This window comes from Schistocerca piceifrons, chromosome 11 (assembly GCF_021461385.2).
Source record: "Schistocerca piceifrons isolate TAMUIC-IGC-003096 chromosome 11, iqSchPice1.1, whole genome shotgun sequence".
In the NCBI taxonomy this organism is placed as follows: domain Eukaryota; kingdom Metazoa; phylum Arthropoda; class Insecta; order Orthoptera; family Acrididae; genus Schistocerca; species Schistocerca piceifrons.
The window spans coordinates 44,735,698-44,761,903 of NC_060148.1; the positions used below are offsets into that span (position 1 = coordinate 44,735,698).

The following is a 26,206-nucleotide window of genomic DNA, read 5'->3' on the forward strand; positions in this document are numbered from 1 at the left end:
TTGGAAAGAGTACACTGAAGGCCTCTCTGATTGGAACAACTTGTCTGATGGCGTGACAGAAGAACAAGCAGGAGTCGGTATGGAAAATATTGGTGATTAGAATCAGATTTTAGAAGCGCTTTGGAAAATATAAGATCAAAGAAGGCATAAGGTATAGAGAACAATCAATCAGAAGTTCTAAAATCATTGGGGGAGGTAGCAAAAGGTCTATTCTCACTGGTGTGTAGAATGTATGAGTCTGGCAATATACAATCTGACTTTGAGAGAAATATAATCTGCACGATTCGGAAGACTGCAAGAGCGGAGAAGTGTGAGAATTATCGCACAATCAGGTTAACAGCTGAAGCATCCACGTTTCTGACAAGGATAATACACAGGAGAATGGAAAAGAAAATTGAAGTTCCGTGACGTTCATAGGATTTGTGATCCTGGAGAAAGCGTTCGGCAATATCAAGTGGTGCAAGATGTTAGAAATTCAGACAAAAATACATGTAAGCTATAGGAGAAGTCGAGTAATTTGCAATATGTACAAGAGGCAAGAAGGTAAATTAAGAGTGGAAGACCAAGGGTGTCAGACAGGGATGTAATCTTTCGCCTCTACTGTTCAATTTATATACCGAAGAAGCGATGACGGAAATAATGGAAAGATTGAAGAGTGGAATTAAAATTCAGGGTGAAATGATGTAAGATTTGCTGATGACTGATTCCCTCAGTGACAGTGAAGAAGAATTACAGGGTTTGCTGAATGCAATGGGCAGTCTAATGAGTACAGAATATGGAATGAGAGAAAATCAAAGAAAGACGAAATTGATAAGAAGCAGAAGAAGTGTAAACAGCGAGAGACTTAGCATCGTGACTGACGATCAGTAAGTAGATGACGTTAAGATGCTATGCAACGTAGGCAGCAAAGAAACCCATGACGAACAAAGCAAGGAAGACGTCAAATTCACACTAGCATTGCCAAAAAGGGAATCGTGCTTACCTGGCTTCTGCTGGTGGCTCACCGAGCATACTGCAGACTTCAATGACTTCTTGCGGGTACTCGAGCACAGCGTCCGCCCAGCCCCGCGTGGCCATCACCTGCAGGTGGTCCTTTATGAACGCGACGGCAGCCCTCGTGGCGTCCGGGCACGAGTGCCTCACTGCCCTGACGGCCGTCGCCGCTGCGGTCTCCACGGCCAACTGCGAGATCAGCTGCCGCTCGCAGGCAGCCTTGAGGTCCGACAAGCCATACTTCTCGGCCGCTGCCAGCAGCTGGGGGGCCGTGTCGGGCAGCTGGGGGGCCTGCAGGGTATACGTGTAGGCCACCAGGAGCCTCAGCGCCGGGCCCTCCACGTCGTCGATGCTCACCTGGCCGCAGCTGGCCTCCAGCACGTCGTGCGCGAGCATCGCTTCGAACACGGGGCTCGCGGCTGCCAACACGGCCCTGTGAGCCGCCACCCTCGTCTCGCCCGCCACGAGCGTCACCAGGGCGCCGTCACCCCCGTCTAGCAGGGCGGCCAGGGCCTCGGTTGTGGTGTTCTGAACCTCCGCAACTGCCGACATGGTGGGTGGTCCTGAAACACAGTGCCACTGAGCAGCCCTCACACTGCACCCTCAACACTTGTACGAGGCGCATGCATACCTGTACGAAACAACAGCTGTGAAAGTGTTGTCCACCCTAAATCAATTGCAACGTCACCAGTTTCCTTAAAACGACAAGGGTCCGTACTGCTTCGCGATCACCTAACGTTTGTAACTACCAGTGCGGTGCTACGATAGACTGCTTTCACCTTCTAAAAATGTTATCGCTCTCAGTCAAAAGATGGTTTATATATGTCATAGCAAAAAAATGGCAAAGCAACAAACTTATTTGAGCACTGAAGTTACAGGACTTGTATTTAAATCCAAGCTCGTGGCACCTCTGAGAAAAATTTTCTTCCTCCTTATCTCAGGTTCCTCAGATCCGTGACACATCAGAAGCAATGTACATGTAATGCAGAAATCAGTTTCCTCGGTGAATGTCTGAGGGTAGGCATGATTAAACTTGACCGGCCACCGTGGCCGAGCCGTTCTAGTCGCTTCAATCCGGAACTGCGCGCCTGCTACAGTCGCAGGTTAGAATCCTGCCTTGGGAATCGATGTGTGTGATGTCCTTAGGTTAGTTAGGTTTAAGTAGTTCTAGCTTCTATTGGACTGATGACCTCCGATGTTAAGTCCCATAGTGCTCAGCACCATTTGAACCGTTCTGAACCACTGTAAGAGTCTAAATTCATTGGTATGTTTAACTCTCCTTTGAACAGATTGATATCTGCGTCTTCCTTCTTAAGAAAAAGATGCAGCACCCACCTCCGTGGTAAAGAATGCTGCATAATACAATCATAAATCATGCCGCCATTTTATCCTGATGTTGCAAGCTATGGTGTACCCACGTATTTCCAGGTTGAGCAGTTTAGGAATGAAACTCGTTGCCTCCATTTCCAGAACATGTGTTGTGGAACTTTCGCACAAATATATATTTGTATCTCCTTTTGGCGTGGACGTCTTTGTATAGCATGTTTGCACCACAGAACGTTCGGATACTTATTAGACGACAGATACATCATGGCTAAACCAAAGTAAGCTCTATCACAGCTCCGACATCACTCTTGACTCTCCTGGTCGTATGAGGTGCAAATGACGGAGTCAATGAAGTAGTTCCACACCCTACAGTGTAAACTGGTTTCCTAAATTCAGACAAGTGGGTTTCGCGAGAACGGCGTCCACTTTTTTCGAATCGTGCCGAATTAGCATCTCCATTCCACCAGCGTAAGAGGTCCGCCGGAGCGTTACGGTGCTAGCAGACTGCCTAAGAATTCGTCCCAAGGCTTCTGTCACACTAGCTCGACGTGGATGGAGACGCCGAGGCAGTGCTGAACAGAGCGTAGCGCCGGAGGTCAGCGCAGGGTCGCAGGCCAACACGTACACTGCATTTTTTTGGAAGCCACCCGACCAACCCAAGTCTTCCTTTCCCATCCCTCATTAGTTAGTTGTACATTTGCTTCCGTTTTGTATCGCTTTGTGGTTTTTTCGCCTCCCCATACCAAGTATGCACTCAATGTTATAGGCTCAAAACTTTGGACACTGGCGTTGTAATCGCATAATGAACGACTTTTTACTGTTGTTTACAGGTATTGTTACCGTATTTCCCTACATCCAAGTGCTGCTGCATGTCAATAAACGAAGTGGTAAAAGCTGTAAAGACGTTTACATTTCCATACAGTCTTCGAGCATCGACATGTTCCTCGTCTAAGAATCAGACGTCATTGTCTTATAAATCTTTAATGTATCCTGAGATCAGTGGTGTAGTATTCTACTTTATTGTGGCACTCGCAACGCGACTGTAGTTTACACTGAGCTTTAGCATATTCTTTCACTCAGACGGTTTTCTAGGTAATCACAAATTTTCCAAGATACTGAGCGGGATCGCGTCTGAATTATTAGTAGACAGAGAGCCATGGTCCCGATCATCTTCAGCATATTTTGGAGACACAATCTTCGTGCGTGTCTGCGCCGTGTAACCGGCAGAGAAACGTGTGTGAAACTCAAGTAGTGGACTGGATATGCAGGGCGCGGCGGTGAGACACTCTGGACTCACATTCGGGAGGACAGTGGTTCGACCACACACCGTGCAGTGGTCTGCAGCAGGTCTGCAGACGAAGGGCGAATGAGTGGACGTGGCTGCTTGTCATTTGTGTCTTCTGCACCGGTTTTCTGTTTACTGTCCACCCACACAGGTTTTTCTTCATAGAGTCTCTCTCAATAGGAGTGCCGTGATGGTGTCCTAGAAGAGGCACGACCTTTCAAGTAGCCCTACCGGTCTTCATTACCGAATGTTCCAAAAATTGCAACAGGTATTTAGCTGTCTGTGTGTCGTTTCCCAGGAAAACCGTGAGGAAGTGGTCTCATTTCGTCCATCATTAAAGTTGTTTACAAGCTTTCCAATGAGTACGACGTGCATTAAACTACTTTTCAATATTTATATAATTTCCAATGGTGGTGATGTTTTCTTCTTCAGTGTAATTTCCGCGTGTGGGTCACACAAGTCAGAAACGATTTCACGTTGCCATCCATTCGGAATCTTTACAGTCGTCTCATCAGTATGAATTGCAGACTTTTTTATTCTTTTTCCATCCGAATTAGAAATTCATCAGCGAAAGCACTCGACACCCTCTCGAAGGTTTTTTATTAATGAGAAAACATTTGACTGAGCTTTTGATACTAATGTATCACTTTCTTCCTCCCCTCAGAGGTGTTTTCGATGTGATGGGGGGCCTTCCACTGTAATTCCACACATCTGATGGCATCTGGTCTTTATCAACCAACTGGTCCAGAAATAGTCCAATGATCGACGAAACTAGTTTTTCAGACAGTATTTTCTGAATAGACAGCCAACCATGGTCCAATATTTCTAAGACAATATATCGTACTCCGGATAGATTGTTAGGTAACAATGTCTTTCTTAGTTTTTCGTAAGAGGGGACTTCTTTCCACGTTGTTGATTAAAATGAAAATTGCAACTCGTAATCTCTGGTTCAGGAAATAAATTTCCAGCTGATTGGAATGGACATTAGCAACTTCCAGAGTCATTATGAGAGAAGAAGGTTCGATCCGAGCACATTATTTTCATTTGTTAAGTAATGGTAAATATTAGGAGTATATAGTATGTCTCAAATAGTGAGGTGCATTGTAACTCCTGTCATGTACGCAATTGTCTTTCATGATTCAACCCAACTGTTAGCAGTGGTTAAATTGTGCTCTCTGCAGAATTCTGCCAGGCAGCTTCCCCTTTCATTCCCTTACTTCAGTTCTTTTCTCCTCCAACTTTTCTTCCACTTCGTATTCCGACTATTTCGAGTGCCCCAACACAAGTTTTCATCTCGCTTAACGATCTGACGAATTTCTTTTCTCTCAAAAAGCATTTCCTTAATCTCTTCGTCATTTTCGGTAGTTGACGTGCAAGCCAGTACTTCTGTAACTGGTTTGGCTGTGTGTCTGTCCTGGCTGTGGTAACGACTTCACTGTGCAATTGATAGCAGCTCAGATAGCAATAAGATGTTAGAGTTTTCGGTCGAGAACGATATTAAACAAATTTCCAGTGAGCTCGGGGAGAAATCTAAGGAAGAGCTATTCTCAAACACACGCATTTCTTACTACCAGATGCTGAAAAGAAGACAGGCATTGTGAAGAATCTAGCCATATCAAGATCAAGGACCCAGATTAAAATACATAAGCACAATCATCGTCCAACTGAGCTACTTATAAAATTACGGGGCATTCGATCTGCAACGCTACACTTTTTTCTCGGCCAATATCTGTTGGAAAAATGCGAAATTTGTGAGACATCGTGGAATATTCCCACTTCCCCTACAGCTTCATGAAATTCCAACAGCTGACAGCACTGTATGTAGCCTCCAAAATGGCGTCCGCAAAGCAGGTGCGACCCAAGCACAGAGCTGTCACTGAGTTTCTTTCGGGTGAGAACCATAGCATCGGAGATCTTCATATCCGCTTGCAGAATGTCTGAGGAGATTTGGTAGTGAACAGAAGCAGCGCGAATCATAGTGGGAGGTGTCTGTCAGCGTCAGAAGAGCTTACTGGTGATCAACGCCTGGCCTAGCAGCGTCATCGTCGCAGCAAGGCTGTGCATATCTGGCCGACCTCCACGTGTCGGTCAGCTGCAGACGGCTGTGACTGCTACGATGTGGGAACGTGCTCTCATTCAGGGTGACCGGTGAATCACTCAGAGCTGAACAACCCGCATCTCGCACCTTCCGACTTCCGTCTGTTTGGTCCAACGAAGGATGCACTCCACGGCAAGCAGTACACGGATGACGGCAGGTCACTGATGCAGCAAGACGTGAGTGGCTGATCAACTGTTTACTCACTCTGTCAGTTTTATCAGTTGAATGAAACAACCAGATGAAACTGGCCATGTCAGCTATATGAACACTTTTTCAACCACTCTCTGGATTTTCAATGTAGCTAATTATTACGAATTGTCATCTTACATCGAAAGCGTAGCTTACCACGGAGCCGGGAGGAGAGCAGAATTTTGGTTCTCACGCTGGCACAACTGATTTCGAATGAATAACTTCAGTACTTTCGGAGATATAAATTTTTACCTAAGGGACGACTGTGATGGATTCATATATAGCATCAATTGAAACTACAACCAGAAGTACAGGTCCATAAGATCTAATTGTCTGGAATTTTCTTTCGTTTCATTATCACACATTTCTGACTAAATAAAAACTACTTTGGAAAATAATTATTTCTTTGTGTTATGGTTATGTAAGTGTTTTGCAGGGTTTGAGGAGATACGTTGAAATTTTATGGAAATTAAGTAAATCTACGTGTGAACATTTCTTGTACAATAGTGGAATTCGTGACGTATGTCCAACTTTGTTTGGTTTTGTAAAAGGCAGCCAGAAGGGGCGTTGAGTATTAAATTTGTAAGTAATTTATGTTGCGGAATGGAATCTAATTTTGTCTTCATTAAATTTTATTTAGTTTCGGAATTACGTGATTTCTCGTCTAAATTACCTGCAGTAATCTGATTGGCTGACATTAAAAATACCTGAAGTATGCAAGTGCTCCAAATGATCTGATTGGCTGTTTAATTTATTAGCCAGTAGGAGTTAAGCATATCCCGTGCGTATCAGTATGGCTTTGTGCCTCCGATCTAGGAGTCGATTAAATCATTCGGGAACCATCTTCTGGTAAACGCCTATGTTTATTCCAAAGTAAAGAAATTTGCGCGTTTTATTGCTTCTCTTGCCGTTGACAAAGAGCAGCTACAGTATTGAATATTTTGTGAGAGCTTGAGATTTGTGAGTGATTTGTTTTGGGAGATATTCGCATGTGAACATTTCATTTCGTACACAAACACTGCGCGGCGTGTTTCGCGCAGATTACGAGACATTATATGCATTATAGGAATGTTTCTATACTGAGTCTGGGTGAGTGATTTCACTGACTTTTGTTTTCAAGGTTTATTGGAATGCCGCAATTGTTAAATCAGCCCAGAATTTTGCCATTCTGCATGCTTTTCGAGGAGCTAAGGACTGCACTCAATGCAGGTGATTTCTGGAGGAGACAATATTCCATAAAACCACATTTAGAAAGTCTGTAGAACCAACGTCAAATCCTGACTCTGCGAATATATCACAACTCGATTCTTATTGCTCTCGCACAGATCACGAAGACAAGTTTAGACTGATTACTGCACACACACAGAGGCACTTTAATGATTCTTCACACACCCCTGAACGTGAATGGACCATGAGAAACTCCTAGTAAGTGATGCGATGGATGTACCCACTGCCATGCAATTCACAGTCGTTACAAGGGTGTAGAGAAGTGAGACTCAGTTTGGGAGGAGGAAGAATCACACTATATTTTAAGGGACTGCAACTGATTGGTTCCTCCAGTAAATATAAGGACCTTGCTGCTCTCTCACGTAAACAACTCTGATAATACGTAGCGAGTCCGTAATTATGAGCAATACATCATCCATCCGCGGTAACTATAGACTTTGCATTACTGTACTGAAACTTCCTGCAGAGCTGAAAGGAACATTTAGAACTTAACGGTCGTTAAATACTGGAAGAAACCCATAGTGTGTGGCTTTTTCAGTCCTTATTACGACCATGTGCTCCCTCTCAACGTCATCACATCATCAGCGCACACAAATGCAACTGTGAGGCTACATAAACGGACGGCTGTGTGTCTATCAAACATCGGTTTTCGTCATTTGGTTTTTTTCCCTGTATGCAGACATCGTGAAGTGACCAATGGGCAGAATTACTCACAACAGAGTCAGTGCCCATACTGACACATACGATGAGTTTCATTATGCACTTAGCCGGGGAACTGCGATTGTGCAACACTATTGCATTGTAGGTAACATATGAGACACTACGCCCGGCTGAAAACCAGGACGACCTTCCTGCTGAAAAAGACACACGCGAGATTCTCCTGTCCTCCGGCAAAGTGGCTCTGCTTCCCCACTCAAACCACCAACCTCCGAAAACCATGCAGTCCTTAAAGGACTGCTTAAAACCTATTCGTGGCTCAAAGTCAGATCCCTTATCAGTGAAGAGCCGTCGAATGACTTATCAGTTGAGTGGAAAAAGCCAGTCAAAAGTCAAGAGGTATCGATTACATTTACCAAATCACCCACCAAATGTCTGAAGTACGGCAAGCTGCAATCATTCTGGAGTGTTCTACATGGGAGAAACAGATTTCCTCTGGAAAAAATTAACAGCAGCTACTGCACCTTACAAACACATTCCCGCTGGGAATCGAACCCGGGACCCCGTGCGCGGGAAACGAGAACGCTACCGCAAGACCGCGAGATGCGGACGCCTCTTCACTGTGCTCGCAGCAGCCGGTCTCCACCAGCCTCGCCGCGTGACGTCACCCACTGACCCTGGACTGGCGACTCGGGAGTTGTCTGCACTGCGCGGACGCCCGCTTCCTGCCCACAAACCGCTGTTCCGCAGAGCCAGCGCGTCTCCTCGAAGCTTCCAGGCTTGCAGCGAAATTACGACGACGAGAAAAATCGAGAAACTGCGGCCAATACAGACGCCTTACCGTGGATCACCCCACCCACGCGCCATTCGCGAGCGCAACAGGAGTGAAAAGATAATATCAAGAGAAATCTTGTCGAGATCAGTATTTTAGTTGGCACTAATGCCCGCTGTGATACTATCCGAAACCGACAGGGTCCCCTCTCCGTTGGTAATTATTGCAGTATTACATCGGCTGCATTCTACGGCAGGACCAGAAATTCGAGGGTATTTTACTCAGTCAGCACGTACTCCAGACTATGTTACCTATTTCATCGTCAACACTGCCATAGTTCGACTTCTTAACGTACAATAACATCTGTTTCGTAAAAAAGCATTTCTGAGGGAACCCGTAATTCTCTCTCGTTTCTGTTCTGCCACTTAATAGCAAGCTGAATCTATCCTACCTACATCATGACCTGTATAAAGGTCAAAGCTGCATGTCGCTGCCTTGTGGTATCACCGAAACAACGAGGAAACTCGTTCGTTCAGAGATTAAACTGAGCACATAGAATAGTCGCCCAGAACAAGGTTGCAAGCTTCATTTTTACAGAAATTCGGTTTTGCATGGAAAAAGGTTGTTAACAGTAACTGGCGCAAGGTAGGGATACTGGAACTGTCTACCAATTCTTTTGTTGGCGTCAGATTGCCAAGTTTGCGTTGCACAGAGCGAGGGTGTATCAATACGCAAGATGGCGGACACAACAAGTACCGGTACACTTATTACAGTCAGTGCTCAAAAACCGGTCACTTCCATACAACATGACTGTAGAGGTCTGGTCTCTTGAGTATGGAACTGCAGCGTGTCTGCCGATTCATGTGTTTTGCATCGTCCGCCATGTTGTAGTTTGGCAAACATATTTCCATCGGTCCGTACGTGATAAAGAATTGCAGACCCATTTCTTGTTTTGAACTTGATGTCAACATGTGATTTAATAGCCTGATGTGGAAGCCGACTCCGGAAGTATTTTCTTTTCGTGTTCTAGTGGCATTTCCTAGCAGCCATGTTGCAGTTTGGCAAGAAGCGAAATACGAGCACCTACGGCTGGCACGACCTGACAGCTGAAGTTCATCATGGAGGAAGTACAGAGATCACTGTCAGGAACACACGAACAGAGGCAAACAGTGTAAACAACGTGTGAGTGGGTGGCGTTACGTGAAGCGTAAACGACTCACGGCTGCTGGAAAACAATACACTACTGGCCACTAAAATTGCTACACAAAGAAGAAATGCAGATGATAAACGGGTATTGATTGGACAAATATATTATACTAGAACTGACATGTGCTTATGTTTTCACGCAATTTGAGTGCATAGATCCTGAGGAATCAGTACCAGGAACAACAGCCTATGGCCGTAATAAGGGCCTCGATATGCCTGGGCATTGAATCAGACAGAGCTTGGATGGCGTGTACAGGTACAGCTGCCCATGCAGATTCAACATGATACCACAGTTCATCAAGAGTAGTGACTGGCGTATTGTAACAGGCCCGTTGCTCGGCCACCAATGACCAGACGTTTTCAATTGGTGACAGATCTGGAGAATGTGCTGGCCAGGGCAGTAGTGAACATTTTCTGTATCCAGAAAGGCCCGTACAGGACCTGGAACATGGGGTCGTGCAGTATCCTGCTGAAATGTAGGGTTTCACATGGATCGAATGAATGGTAGAGCCACGGGTCATAACACATCTGAAATGTAACGTCCACTATTCAAGGAGCCGTCAATGCGAACAAGAGGTGACCGAGTCGTGTAACAAATGCCACCCCATACCATCAAGCCGGGTGATGCGACAGTACGGCGATGACCAATACACGCTTCCTGCGTTCACCGTGATGTCGCCAAACGTGAATGCGACCATCGTGATGCCGAAACAGAACCTGGATTCATCCGAAAAATGACGTTTTGCCATTCGTGCACACAGGTTCGTCGTTGAGTACACCATCGCAGGCGCTCCTGTCTGTGGATGCAGCATCAAAGGTAACCGCAGCCACGGTCTCCGAGCTGATAATCCGTGCTGCTGCAAACGTCGAACTGTTCGTGCAGATGGTCGTTGTCTTGCAAACGCCCCCATCTGTTGACTGAGGGATCGAGACGTGGCTGCACGACCCGTTACAGCCGTGCGGATAAGATGCCTGTCATCTCGACTGCTAGTGATACGAGGCCGTTGGGAGCCAGCACGGCGCTCTGTATTACCCTCCTGAACCCACCGATTCCATTTTCTGCTAACAGTCATTGGATCTCTACCAACGCGAGCAGCAATGTTGCGATACGATAAACCGCAATCGCGACAGGCTACAATCCGACCTTTATCAAAGTCGGAAACGTGATGGTACGCATTTCTCCTCCTTACATGAGGCATCACAACAACGTTTCACCAGGCAACGCCGGTCAACTGCTGTTTGTGGATGAGAAATCGGTTGGAAACTTTCCTCATGTCAGCACGTTGTAGGTGTCGCCACCGGCGCCAACCTTGTGTGAATGATCTGGAAAGCTTATAATTTGCATATTACAGCATCTTCTTCCTGTCTTAAATTTCGGGTCTGTAGCACGTCATCTTCGTGGTGTAGCAATTTTAATGGCCAGTAGTGTACAGAAGTATCAAAGAAGGGGTGTTAATAGTGGCAAAGTCACCAGATGAGGTATGTAGAGCAAAATTGAAAAACAATCACTTGTTTTTTAATCTACATGTGACCCTTACAAGTGCCGGTTAGTCAAATAACGAGGTCAGTACACTTGTTTCATTGTAACTTTGTCTTTCGCGGTATAAACCTGTGTGCAACAGAATGTTTCCTTCTTCCTGAAAAAGGAAATTAGTTTTGTCTGTTACAACCTTGTTCTGGGCGGCTATTTAATTGCAATACTAGTCTCTACTTTGCCGCTCTTTATACTGAATTCAAGATATTGCTACCGGCAACAACTGCAAAATAAAGCTTACTCACTTCACAGAACAGTACGTATGTCACTGGATACGCGATGTTCTGTGGCTGCAGGTCCGAGCGCATTTAGACGAGCCTCGAAATAAAACGCGACGCTGTCTTCAGCTTTAGGAATGACTTCGACAGCTCAGCGACATTACACAGCTGAGTGTAGCTGGCGTGAACATAACAGCGACTACATTCTTAGACCCAAATCCTACGCATTAGATCGCATGCATTACGACAATTCCAAGCGTAAGAACTAGGAAAAACAAATAAAAGGTAATTGTCATCGTCAAACAGGAAAGCGGGACTATGACATAGGACATATTTCTTTTAACGATAGCTTACTCATGACCATTTAAGCTTCTGCAATCTCTCTCTCTCTCTCTCTCTCTCTCTCTCTCTCTCTCTCTCTCTCTCTCTCTCTCTCACACACACACACACACACACACACACACACACACACACACACACACACACAGCATTAATAAACTAATTAGACAACAGTCTACACAAATGAAGTAGTATTATTTCGAAAGTACGAGTATCGTCAAAGTCTGTGGTGATTTGATGTATTTAACTTGTTGAACTGTATTGCCAATGAAGGCAGATCTAATTACATGGCGATGTCTTTCCAACGACGTGATCTCTTCCTCTCACAAAGCACACACGGCCAGCTGCCGTATTCCTGTCGCGTGCATTATTCTCAGCTCACTGAGCAATGTGTTGTGTCGCCTATCAACTGTTTACTTTTCTCAGTAACAACCGTTTTATTCGCGAATCGCATTTTGTCCGTTTGCAAGCCGTAAGTCAGTAACCAGTATATGGCATGTGCGTCTCGTATTGCCCGACGGCTACGCTCGTCATTATTTTAATACTCCTCAGATGAAGGAAAGGAATAAAATTCTTTGTTAAGTTTCCATTCCAGTCGCTCAGTGTTAAAAATACGATGGGTTATGGGATTCAATCACAATTCCCACAACATTGCCGGTTTATTTTTGTGTGAATTGTTAACCTTTTCTCATTTGATGAAGCATCACTATTTTGTGAGTAACTGCCATATTCCTCTTGTTGACCGGTTTAATTGTGCTTCTTGCCAAAACACACTAAAATTTTAACATTCATTTTTGGAACAGCTGTGAAAGAATTCTGAAAGTGTCTCATTAAACAAGTAATTGGCGACCAGAGAGCTCAATAGCTTACGAAGAACCTCATTGTGTCGATTTGTGATGTAGTTCAGTTCTTTTATCTTGGCGGCTCGCGCATGCCCGCCCAGACGCGGGAGATTGCTGCGTTGCCAGTTGCACACGACGCACGCACCAAGAGAAGCAGCGCCATAGTACAGTATAGTTCGCAAACTTACGTTTAGGGGGGAGCGCGCAGTTCACGAAGTAAAGCCACCACGGCCGCATTAACCCTTTCGCTGCTACAGAGACGTGCTGCCCGCATTCCGTGCTGTGTGCGATTTTGTCATCACTGCACTGCTCGCCTGTGCAGACACATGGTGTTCCCACTGCTTTGACACACTTATTCGATTTCACATAATCTATCTGGCCCAAAAATTTGATTTTAACACATCATCTTCACTGATACCTTCCCCCCGCAAATGACAATTTTGTTTCGATTTTCAACGCAGTTATTGTGCAGCATTAAGTGTAGTAAACCATTGCACGAAATTTTGAAGAGTTTGCAGAGGTAAAAGTCCGTAGCGTATACTTTCCATATGGTCGATTTTAGTTGCCACTAGAAATTTCAGATAATTACATTCAAACGAATGAAATTCATGAAGACACTTTGATATTGTTTTTAAATAAAGAAAATATTAAACACCGCACAATGTTTGAACTCAGAACCTTTTGCTTAGCAGCCAAGCACCTTCACCATTACGCTAACGCAGCTCGTCATTCAACATAATTCCTGGAGGACTTTAAAGTATCACGCAAAATACCGACGAACACTGTTGGTATGACTATGAATTATTCACGTTTCGTCGAAGTACAATAGGAAATAGCCGGCCGTTGTGGCCGAGCGGTTATAGGCGCTACAGCCTGGAACCGCATGAGCGCTACAGTCGCAGGTTCGAATCCTGCCTCAGGCATGGATGTGTGTGATGTCCTTAGGTTAGTTAGGTTTAAATAGTTCTAAGTTCTAGGGGACTGATAACCTACAGAAGTTAAGACCCACAGTGCTCAGAGCCATTTGAATCATTTTGAACAATAGGAAATAAACAATTACTGCTGTTCTTTATTGCGAAAAAGCGGTTAGTGAGAATTTCCTTGCTACTGCCTGAATTAGGAGGCTTACTGCTTGGTGTAATTAATAGAATATGAAGCAATTGGTATAAAGAATGCTCTTTTTTAAACTTTCTTTTATAGAAAGTCTGCTATCAAGGCATTGCTTCTGTTCTATTACTTTATTTATGACTGAACGTTTCTAAAACTGAAGACACTCGTCCGTGCTCTGCACTGCAGCGTAACTCTGGCAACGTCGTTCTCTGTTCATTGGCTGGCTGTTTTGTGACGTCAGATGCGCTGATCGAACCTAAACTCGGCCGCCATCGTAAATGACGCGCACTTTTTCTTTTAGCATAAGTGAAGAAATTTCCTGTTTATTTTCATACTAGGAAAGTCTTCTTTCGCTAGCTGCGATAACTCTTAAAGATTTACAGTCGTTGGAATCTATAAACTAAAATAGAAAACACAACTTCATATAAATCGCCACAGATAAAGTTCGATGTGTTTACAAACCGGTAAAGGTAAAGTCATCTCCTCCTTGTGTGCCATCATTCGCAAATACTTCGTTTCCATGTCTGTAGCGGTTTAAGAGATATGAGGCACGTTCTAAATATTTCATTCCCGTGGGCGCGATATAGGGAAATTGCCTTCACAAAGAATATTCCAGTCGTTGCCAAGTGTTCTTAAGTCTAAAAACATTATAAAAACAGGTTTGTCTTTGCTTAATTTTATCTTCTAAGAGCAGTCACAGGGTCACTACTGTCACGTCCCTACAATTTTCTGCAGCACAAACTCATCTTTTCCGAGGTCAACGGCTTCCAGTTTTTCCAAGCTTCTGTAGATATTACGTATCAGTATTTTGTCACCATGACTTATTAATTAAACTGATACTATTTTGGTAATATTCACACCTGTCAGCACCTACTTTGTTTGGAATCTGAGTTATTACATTCTAGCACAATGGCATAAAAACGGCGATTACAGAGAGAGACCCCAACTTCTCCGAAAACAGTTTCACTGACGGTGTTAGTCCTAGTTCCGCTTTAACCATCGGAGGAATATCAGAATGGCAGATATCGAAAGATGCGACCATGTGATAGAAAAGCAACTGGAATCACACAGGAGAGAACGCCACTGCGCATTTTCCGACAACTGTCTCGAACCGCTAATTCGAGAACCCACACAGAATGGGAACTGATTAGACTACAGACACAGGGATTAATGATCACGATTTCAACGTAGGGCCGATGGTTACTGAAGCCAATACATCCTTCACCAAGTCTAGGAGAATATTTACGATGGAAAGAGTAGCTAAGCAGGTGTTAGTATCTTAAGACAATGAATGTGCATCGTTTATTTTCGATATGATGAACATGAAGGAATTATGGGCAAAGTGTAAAATGACCAGATGGATAGAAAGTAATGTTCAGCACAATGGCTACCGTCCTTGAGGTTTTGGGTTACGTAATTACTGTAATTACCTAAAAACTGTAATTACTGAAGCCGGCCGGAGTGGCCGAGGGGTTCTAGGCGCTACAGTCTGGAACCGCGCAAGTTCGAATCCTGCCCCGGGCATGGATGTGTGTGATGTCCTTAGGTTAGTTAGGTTTAAGTAATTCTAAGTTCTAAGGGACCTCAGAAGCTAAGTCACATAGTGCTCAGAGCCATTTGAACCATTTTTGTAATTACTGAAAAAAATGTGAAGTCACTTTAAAGCAAAGTCAACAGTTAGCAAGCTACTAAAGCTACCTTAAGATTTAATTGAAACAAAAATAGCTCCTTAAGCAATGACAGAGCTATATCTAAATGTCACTATCGTTTATGACGAACATGCTTCGTCGATGAACTTTGATTCTGATACGACATTCTACATCTAGCAGTACAAAATGAGTCCTGAGCTGGAGTGCGATCCAAAAATAAAAAGAGCACCTACTTCCGGCCACTTTACGGTGTGTGGCGGAGGGTACTTGGGGCAGGAAGGCCATTCTGCGCTCCGTCGCCGCGTCAGCCTCGCTGCCGCACACTCCTCTCCCCCACAGCAACAGGTACCTTTTTTTCCGCGGGTGTGGCCGCACTGCGCCAGCTGCCCGGGGAAGTCCCGGCCTCTGTGGAGCCTGGGCTGGCCGCGGCGGGCGGCCGCTCCCCGGTGGCAGACCGCTCTCGCTCTCTCTCTCTCTCTCTCTCTCTCTCTCTCTCTCTCTCTCTCTCTCATCAGCAAAGCGTCAACCACACCCGCGTATTCTGGCTGTTGAGACGTTTACGCCCCACATGAGGTTGCCAACGTGGATGCTTCACTCTTGCCAGCTGAGGTATCCGCCCACGCCTTACGGCAGAAATTTCAACATGTCTAGATACGCAAGCTTCATCCATCGTGCTTCACAAAACTAAAGTGTCAGCAAGTTTTACAACAGTATAAGCAACCAGGCAGTGGTAACGATTCACTTTAAGTTATCTCCTTTTTACAGAACATGTGCAAGCGTAACATCTGACAGTAATGAAAAACTTACGAAATCGCCATTTATTCTGATTTTTTTCCGATATACAAGTTGTTAGGGCTTGACAAACATATCCCTATATATAACGGTAGGTTCGTGTAGACGGGAAACAGTTTTACATTTATTGGGTACTGTATTCGAATTTTGCGAATCCGGACTGACCGCCGCTGTTTGCGAAACACGAGAATTTGGGCCGGATCTGAACTCTAACCCGAATGCCGCACAAACTTCCACAGCTTGAAACACGTATGTAACATAGCAGCGATGGCGAGGCATTGTAGCATCTGTGACCAGAGAGTATGCGCTTGACCGCGCGAGTGTTGCGAGCGCTTCTCAGTCAGTCAGTATGTCGTTGCGAGTCTGCAGCTCTGTCTAGTTGAGAGCAGTACTCAGTTTGTTGTCGTTGAGAGCAGTTATGGAGTAGTCGTCATGCAGAGCGGTCGGTCAGTAGTAGCAGCCCAGTGCGGTTGTGTGATGTGGTCTGTCGGCAACACTGGTCAAGATGCTGAATGAGGTACATTGCTAATTAAGGTAATCATCAGATAATGTAAAGTTTATTTATTGTAATTAATTTCCAACAAGCGCCGCAATAATAATTTTGATTTCAAAGCATTTTACAAAAAAAATTCATTCCACTTCCCTTAAAGACAAATTTCCGTTAAATTACAAAAAAAAAAGGAATATTATTATTTGCAATGCAGTTCCTCCAAGCAGTGCGGAACAATAAGAGCAGAAATGTGACTAGCAGTTACAATGAGGTAAGAGTTTAATTCTGATTTATGCACAGGGCCAAAGACCGATATTTCGGTTTAATTGAATTTTCACTGCCACTGATTTCATTAGCACTGAATTGTTTTTCATTTTTTATTTGTGAGTCAGATTGCTAATTTTTGTTTAATTGTCATTGTCAGTAAATTTCATTACGGGAGGTTACACTTGGCTCCGATTTGTATTAAATATTGTCCTTTCTTTTAAAATTTTTGTGGGGAGGTTACACTTGGCGACACCCAGTCCAGGATCGTATTTCGTTGAGAGTCTTTTGAAAAACAGTCAGATATCTGCTCTTATTTGCTTAGATATAATTAGGATTTGGCGCTACGCTTTTACTAATCTTGTGACTTTCTTTCTACAGGTCAACGGCAATTCGTTGCTCTGTTGTATTTGTGTGTTGTTTTTGCATTTGTTCTTATTTGTTTTGTGAATATTTGTGACTATTGTAAAAATGCCGCGAAAGACTGTGAATAGTGTATCGCGAGGTATTACGAACGAAATTACCGGCACAAACGACTTTACCGATAGGACTTGTGACACGCAGTGTCATGATGACAATCCTGCGTTCACTAACAATCAGTGTATTCCAACCACTAATGATGACTTTTGTCTTAATGATGAACGAACGAACTCGATTGTGTCTTCTGTTGATTTGACGACAATCGATGATGCGGAACGCTCTATTGTAATGAGCGATGCCCAGCCTAACATACCCGATTTGGAAAATTCAAGTAACGTACCGAGAAATTTTTCTAATGAAAATGGACAGTGTACTGAAAGTACGACTGATCTATTTAATTCCGAAATAGTGTCCAACAGTGTACATTTGACTGGCAAACCTTTTTGTGAGTCTCAGAATAACCAAATGGTTACAGAAAGCGAAACAATTTCAGATCCACCATTAAACAGCACAGATAATAGAAATGCTAATTTAGGCTCGGATCCAATTTTGGCAATACTGCTACAATTTAGGGAAGATTTCAAACAACAGAATGAAAGACAAGACAAAAATCACAAAGAACTTAGTGAACAGATCAAACAACAGAACGAAAAACAAAACAGGTTAAATGAAAAATTAGACGACAATTCCAGACAGTTAAATGAAAAATTAGACGACAATTCCAGACAGTTAAATGAAAAATTAGACGACAATTCCAGACAGTTAAATGAAAAATTAGACGACAATTCCAGACAGCTTAGTGAACAAATTAGAGCTGTTGCCGCGCAGTGTCATGACACTAAGGAACAGTTGCGCGTGGAAATTGAGGCTTGTTCACGAAAAAATAGCGAAGAAATTAAGTCTGTTGCGCAGGAATTAAGGGAAATGCAAACTGCCGCAACAGAAACACTCAGAGACGAAATTAGCGGAGTCGCTAAACAATGCTCTGATAAGGCTACACAATTACGCGACGAGTTTAAAGCAATGACAGCAGAACTTTCGCGCACAATGGATGAAAAGATAGATGCGAAATTCGAACAGCAGAACACTCAGATTAACGAGCGTTTTAATCACCACCTAGAAAACAGTAATACGCGTTTCCGCAAATTTATTCAGGATCAAAATAAAGTCAAACGTCAAGTCATGGAAACAATCACTGCACAGAGACAGGAAGACAAACGTAAAATGTTCGCGAAAGCGAAGACGTATGTAGACAATAATATTACTACAGTGTCCGACAAAATTAATAACATAGAACAGTTGAACGCGGAATTACGGGATGAAATTTCTGATCTTAAATCAAAAACAGATACACACACAGTAGATATTCAAACAGTAACAGACAGATTCGAACAATTAGAACTAACGCAGGATTGCGATGTTATCAAAGCTGATGTTAGAAAACTGAGCGAAACTACGCGTAAGTTGCAGAAACAGGTTAATGCGTCCGATTCTAAAACTGATGATCAGGCAAAAATACTGACTGAAAAATATGATGAATTGGCCAGTCGTATTGATGCTATCGAAAGTGCTAATGAGAATAAATCAGACGATACTGCGCCGGTTTCCTTTAACCAAACACCAGAATTTCAGAATTTACAGCAGACAATTAATGAGATCGATTCATCTAACAACACGTTACGTAGGAAGTTGTCAAATTTACAACAAGAAGTAACAGAAATTAAAAACATTTCAATTAATAACATACCACAACAGACGCCACTTTTCGAACATTTGCCAGACTCACGCAACGCGTATAATTTGAGTAATCTACAGAGAGTACGGGACTTAGATGCCGAACAACCACAGTTCAATAGATACTCCTACGATCCTGAACCTGTTGCATCATACAGAGATGATAATTTCGATTACAAACATTTTCTGTCAGTGAGAAAGTTTAAAGTTTTTAAAAACGATAGAACGCAGATTCACCCACTAGATTGGATTCAACAATTTAGCTTTGCTCTTCCACCGACTTGGCCTGTAACGCACAAACTTGAATTTATTTGTAGTTTTTTGGAAGGCGAGCCGGCAACTCGTATGAGACCGATCGCGAGGCAATGTTACTCGGTAGAAGAATTCCAGAATGCTTTTCTGTCAGCGTACTGGTCGAAGACGACACAGCGTGGAATTAAAGATCAGTTAATTAGCTTACCAAATTATGAGAACACAAATTTTCCCAGTGTCACGCAATTTTTTGAACACATGGTGCAACAAAACCAGTACCTAAGTGAACCGTACAGTGAATCAGCACTTATTCAATTATGCATCTCTAAATTACCAAGGTCATTACGAGTGTCACTTCTAACAGGCCAACAAAAAGAAAACATTTCAGCATTCAGGGATCTTTTGCAGCTTTTAGAAGTACAGCAATCTGATTATTCTTTCGTAAACAAAAACTTTTCGTATAATAACCAAGGTCAACAAACCTACAGTAATTATGATGAGGGACGTAATTTCAATAGGAAAAATAACAGACGCTTTAGGAACGACAACTACCAGAACTTAAATCACAGACAAAACTCAGATTATCAATATCGTCAAAATTTTCAGCAACAGGGAGCACATTTTGGTAACAATAGAAGTTTTCCACCGCAACAGCATGAAAGTCAACCGGTTAGCATACGTAACCAACAATGTAATGCACAAGGTCAACCAGGCTTTAATGTTACGCCGCGTGCACATATAGTCACAGATCCAACAAATAGTAACGTACGACAGCAAGGAAACAACTATGTACAAAGAAGACAATATTTCAATTCCTATCGCAATGTACCGTATAGGAATGACTATCACGACAGACGTAAAAACGATGAGCACAATTATCAGCGTACATATAATAACAGTCGGTCTTACCAGCAACAAAGTAATCAACAGGAACATATTCTCATGAATGAACCCGACAGTAGGTACCATCCAGAGCGTAATACGTCTGGAAGAAGTAATAGGACAGTGCAAATAGTCGAAATGCCACAGAATCCTCCTAATAATAATAACACAACAGACAGAATCTGACTAGATACTGTACAGGACGCATCTTCCAATAACACAAGCGCTACGTTTGACACGAAAAATGTTGTTCACGAGAATGTAATTACTTTTGACGATATCAGAGACACTCTCTTGCAGGAAAGACCATTTGTTCAGAAAACTATTTTACATCCTGTCATCGAAATTAAAATTGGTTCATCAAAATTCTCAGCAGTAATTGATTCCGGATCACCTATATCAGTAATAAATGAGGAGACTTTTAACGAGTGCAACAAAGAGTATACTTATCCGACATTACCTTTAGGCAAAACAAAAGTGAAAGGAGCAGTATCAAGTAAAGGAGTAGACGTTAAATTGCAGACACATTTATCATTTTGTATTGGAGGTCATACTTTCCACTCTAATTTTTGGATTGTTCCTTTGTTGACAACAGACGTAATTTTAGGTACGAATTTTCTGGTACAACACGACGCAGTTATCGATTTTCAAAATTCTTATTTAATGCTAAAGGATGAAAATGTACAACTTGCTTTAGAATTTCAGCACTCTTTATCTGCGGAAGAACAAACAATTAACCGCACAGAGGTCATTTCCGCAACACGTAACATAGACTGTAATCCCACATTGTTCACGAATACGTACGTACACAACGATAATACTCCAGACGAAGCTGACTACGACGTAATGCAAATGATTTCAGATAAAGTTAGACAAAGCAGTGTAACTACAGACGACGAACGAATGCAACTACACAAAATTCTTTTACAGCAAGCTCCAGTTTTTGACAACATTCCTGGTACTATGTCCGGATTTATGTATGAATTTCAAGTCAAACAGCACGATACATTTAAGGCAAAGCATTATCCTATTCCATATATCCACAGAGAACAAGTTAAGAAAGAATTGCAGGATATGCTTGACCAAGGAATTATAGAACCAGCAGTTAGTCGGTACATAAACCCGCTACATATTGTTAAGAAAAAAGATGGCTCGCTTCGCCTTGTACTTGATTCACGTCACATTAATGACATTATTATTAATGAAACAGATCGACCACAGACGCTAGAGGAACTTCTACAGAAATTTCACGGTACTGCCATTTATTCCACATTAGATTTGAAATCGGGATTTTGGCAAATTCAACTTCATCCAAATTGCAGAAAATATACAGCTTTTCTTTGTTTCGGCGACTGTTATCAATTTTGTAAATTACCATTCGGCTTAACTATTTCTTCTGCAGCTTTTATTCGCGGTTTGAACACAATACTTCCGACAGAACTTAAGGACAGAATTACGACGTACGTAGACGACATTCTTATCGCAGAAGCTAACTGGTCTGATCACAATCTGATTCTTGAACAACTGTTACAAACTTTCCATGCACAAGGACTCACAGTTAATCTTAGTAAATCGCACTTTGGCAAAACTTCTATAAAATTTCTTGGACACGTAATTTCAGCGGAAGGCATTGCACCTGATCCGGAAAAACTTCAAGCTCTACGTGACATTACTGTTCCTACGACAAAAAAGCAACTACGCAGTTTTTTGGGCTTAATTAACTTTTTTCGTAAATTTATTCATCACTCTGCTTTAGACACACCCAGATTATGCCAATTAACAGGTAAAAACAGTATTTGGTCTTGGGAAAAGGAAGCACATTCTGAATTTGTGAACCTGAAACATGCTTTGTTGAATGCTCCACTTTTATCGCACCCGGATCTTACCAGAAATTTTTCCATCGCTACCGACAGTTCCAACACAGCTTTAGGCGTACATATTTTTCAGGAAATTGAAGAAGATGGTTCTACAGTAATTAAAAACATCGCATTTGCAAGCCGCATTTTGTCACCTGCTGAACGAAATTATTCCGTTACAGAACTGGAAACATTATGTGTTGTATGGGCTTTTACGAGATTTAGACATTTTCTTTATGGAAGACACACTACCGTTTACACAGACCACAGAGCAATACAGTTTTTACTTTCAGCTAAATTCACTCACGACAGGTTAAGCAGATGGAAACTTTATTTACAGGAATTTAATTTTACAATTGTTCATATTCCCGGTACGCAAAATGTTATAGCAGACGCACTATCGCGTTCTCTCAGCAACAATCAGCAAGACATAGCAACCAACTTCTGCAAAACAAATTTCAGTGTCATGTACATTCAGCAAGTAGCATTTGAAAACTTTATTTCGTCGTCATTACAGGACATAGCACAAGAGCAAAGTAAAGATAACGTGTGGAAAGAAATTAAACAGCTTTGGCAAGATAGGAATAATGTTACCATTAGAAACCATTACACTGTACGCAATAACATTCTGTTTCGCCGCTCTCATCCTGACAGCAACAATTGGTTATTATGCATCCCTGAGGAACTGGTTAACAAATTAATTTGGTACACTCATTTAAGTTACGCACATTACGGAACACGAAAATGTTTTCTTATATTGAGACAGAACTGTTATTTTAACAACATGGAGAAACGTATACGACGAGTTTTAGCGTCATGTAAAATTTGCCAGAAAGCTAAATCAGACACCACTTCACATATTCCTCCTTTATATCCCATTGTACCTGTTAAATTAAGACACATGGCCGCAGTAGATATTTTTGGTCCGATTCCGAGAACTAACAGAGGTTTTTGCTACATCTTTGTCGCTGTTGAGCTCACTTCAAAATTTGTTACTTTCACTCCGTTACGCAAAGCTACTGCTAAAACTGTTTCGAAAGCATTTATAAAACATTTTCTATTTCATGTAGGGCATGTGATGAGAGTAATTTCTGACAATGGATCTCAATTTCGTAGTGGCGTATGGACACGCATGTTACGAGCCAGAAACATTTCTCCGATCTATATATCCAAATATCATGCTTCTTCGAACCCTTGTGAACGATTAATGAAAGAAATTGGTAAACTGTGTAGAATATACTGCCACAAAAGACATATTGATTGGGACACACACATACTCTCATTCCAAGATGTAATTAATTCAATTCCAAATGAATCTACTATGCTATCTCCGTCTGTTATATTGAAAAACGTTGAACCACCAAACAAAATTAAGGAACTTGTAAATTTTCCTACATCTCGTCGCTTACGACACCACGAAATAATCGACATTGCACTGAACAACATCAAACGTGCCGCAGAGCGCCGGAGAAGACAGCAAAAACAGGTTTGTACACGCCGCGACTTTCACGTTGGACAGAAAATATTAGTACGTACACACTACTTATCCAGTAAATTAAAAGGTAAGTGCAGTAAATTTGAACTTATATACGCAGGTCCATATCGGATTCGCAGCATCCCTCACCCCAATGTTGTACACGTCGAAACTTTGAGAACCAGAAAATCGAAAGGCAATCACCATATCTCAAACATTAAACCGTTCATTGAATGAAATCACTTTATGATGTAACATGCTATGATGCCATTCCCTTATGCAATTATATGTTTACCTACTGATGAGTGTCGTATTTTTTCTTGGCAAGTGCCCGGCAAGGTAAGGTTAGCAGGTCGCTTTTCTTGTCGTTACACATCAGACCGTGCATATTTTTTCCAGACGAACTTACACATTTTATAACCACTTATGCAATTATATGATTACCTACTGATGAGTGTCGTATTTTTTCTTGGCAAGTGCCCGGCAAGGTAAGGTTAGCAGGTCGCTTTTCTTGTCGTTACACGTCAGACCGTGCACATTTTCCATTTTTTTTTTGTGTATGATTGTTTTCCTGTTTTGTTTGTATGCACTGTGAATTAGTTAAGATATAGCAAACACCAGTTGACTTTGACATTTTTGCCCTATGATGTCTCAACATCGTGACTATTTTACGTTTTTCTTTTTCTTTTTTTTTTGCTGCTGCATTGTGATATTCCGTGTACATTTTGTCTTTGAACACTGTCTATGCTTTTGACATATTACGTTTTCTGTTATGTTATGCTGTATGCTTGATTCTGTTACCGTTAATCAGTAATTATTTAGTGGGTATATGATTTGAATGCAAGACATTAATCTTTGTTCATCATTTTCAGAAAGAAATAACGTGTAAAGAAAATAAATTAAACAGAAATGAGAATTTCACCTACGGAATAAACGATAGAAGATGCAATAACTTTATGAGGAAGAGTAAATGGATCAGGATTAACAAGCATTAACAAGAATATACTATACTTATCGTAGAATAGCAGTCTTAACTAATTTTCTTTCAGAATACGAGGTGATTGATGCAGGCTGTCAGACTGAACTACACGTCTTAGTTTTAGTGATGAAATATGCTAGAGATAAGGAATAATTGTATAATGAGTAATGAAGTGATATTTTTGCAGATGATGATGAATACTGATGAATAATGATGAAGAATATGCTATTATGAATAATGAAGTTTTTCTTTACAGGTAATGATAATGATGGAGTTATGAATAATGAAGTGATTGACAATGAAATTTTTTCTTTACAGATGAGGATAATGTTGAAGTCATGTATTTATGCTACGTAGTTATTTAAGTATTTGTTGCGGTTTGTTTTGACAGCAGGTGTTATATTGCATAGTAGGATGACGGAAAGTTTTGGAAAGGACAGCTATGAAGCACATTTTATACACATTTCACTACTTGTTAATTCGAAGTTCACTACTTTTCAGCATAGTGTGCGTTTCTTCTTTCAGGTCAATAATCCATTTTGTATTTTTTCCAGGAGAAGTTTTTCATGATACTTACTAAACCTGTTACTTATTATACCTGTTCTAGTACTTGCATTTTTTTTTAACCCATTTGTGTTTATCATTTATAAATGTGATCACATATACTGCCTTGTTACATAACCTTGCTACAGCTGACTCATGACGAATGACGTTACACAGAAACAACCCAGTACCATTTTTTTTCTCTTTTTTCTCTTCTTGCTTTCTCTTGTAATTACCCAAAGCAATGCGTTGCTAGCACAAAAACAAACAAAATATATATTACCAGTCCCCAATAATGCCTTGTAACTGGCTAATAACTGCCACTGTTTATTGTAATGAGACTACTTATAATGCCCATGGTTATTAATGCTATGACTATAATTAGCTGATTTTTAATAATGACTTTGTAATGATCTGAATGTCACTCAATGAATTGTTATTACTTCTTAATGATCTGAATAATACTGAATGATTAACAATGTTTTATACTATTCGATACTTGATGGCCACTGAGTGCCAATAATTTATGTCAATCAATGAATTAGGTTATTAATTATGCCATTAATTAGCTTCTGTTTTCAATTATGACTTTTCATGTTTTGGTCACTGGCCAATGAGTGCCAATAATTTGTATAACTCAATATATTATGCCAAGTGCCAACAATTAGTGTAATATTTTTTACTATTCAGTACTTGCTGGCCACTAGATGCCAATAATTTGTATAACTCAATGTATTATGCCGAGTGCCAATAATAAGTGTAATGTTGTGTACTATTCAGTACTTGCTGGCCACCAAGTGCCAAGAATGAGTGTAATGTTCTGTAATATTCAATTCTGTCATACTAAATATTGTAATACGATTACCCATGATGCCAATAATTTAATTTTGTGAACAGTTTCTGTAATACTACATTCATGGTACAGAAATGTTCAACACGGGGCCATGAATGCCCCAAATGTAAACTGTAATTATCAATATTATGTGACTTAATGTCCTTCACCTCATGAGCTAACTACCCTGAATTACTGCAATGTCCATTTGTCCTGTCCATCCTAGTGATCATGGAGCACTAC

General features: G+C 41.7%; 1 protein-coding gene across 1 annotated transcript in view; it reads right to left on the minus strand.

Annotated features, from left to right (window-relative positions):
- The window catches only part of LOC124720311 (ankyrin-3-like), a 53,365-nt gene that overhangs the window by 11,365 nt on the left and 15,794 nt on the right, over window positions 1–26,206 (minus strand). Inside the window, exon 2 of the mRNA XM_047245618.1 lies at window positions 983–1,556. Within this exon, the coding sequence (XP_047101574.1) occupies window positions 983–1,545 (563 nt within the window). The 5' untranslated portion in view covers window positions 1,546–1,556. The remainder of the gene's footprint in view (window positions 1–982; window positions 1,557–26,206) is intronic.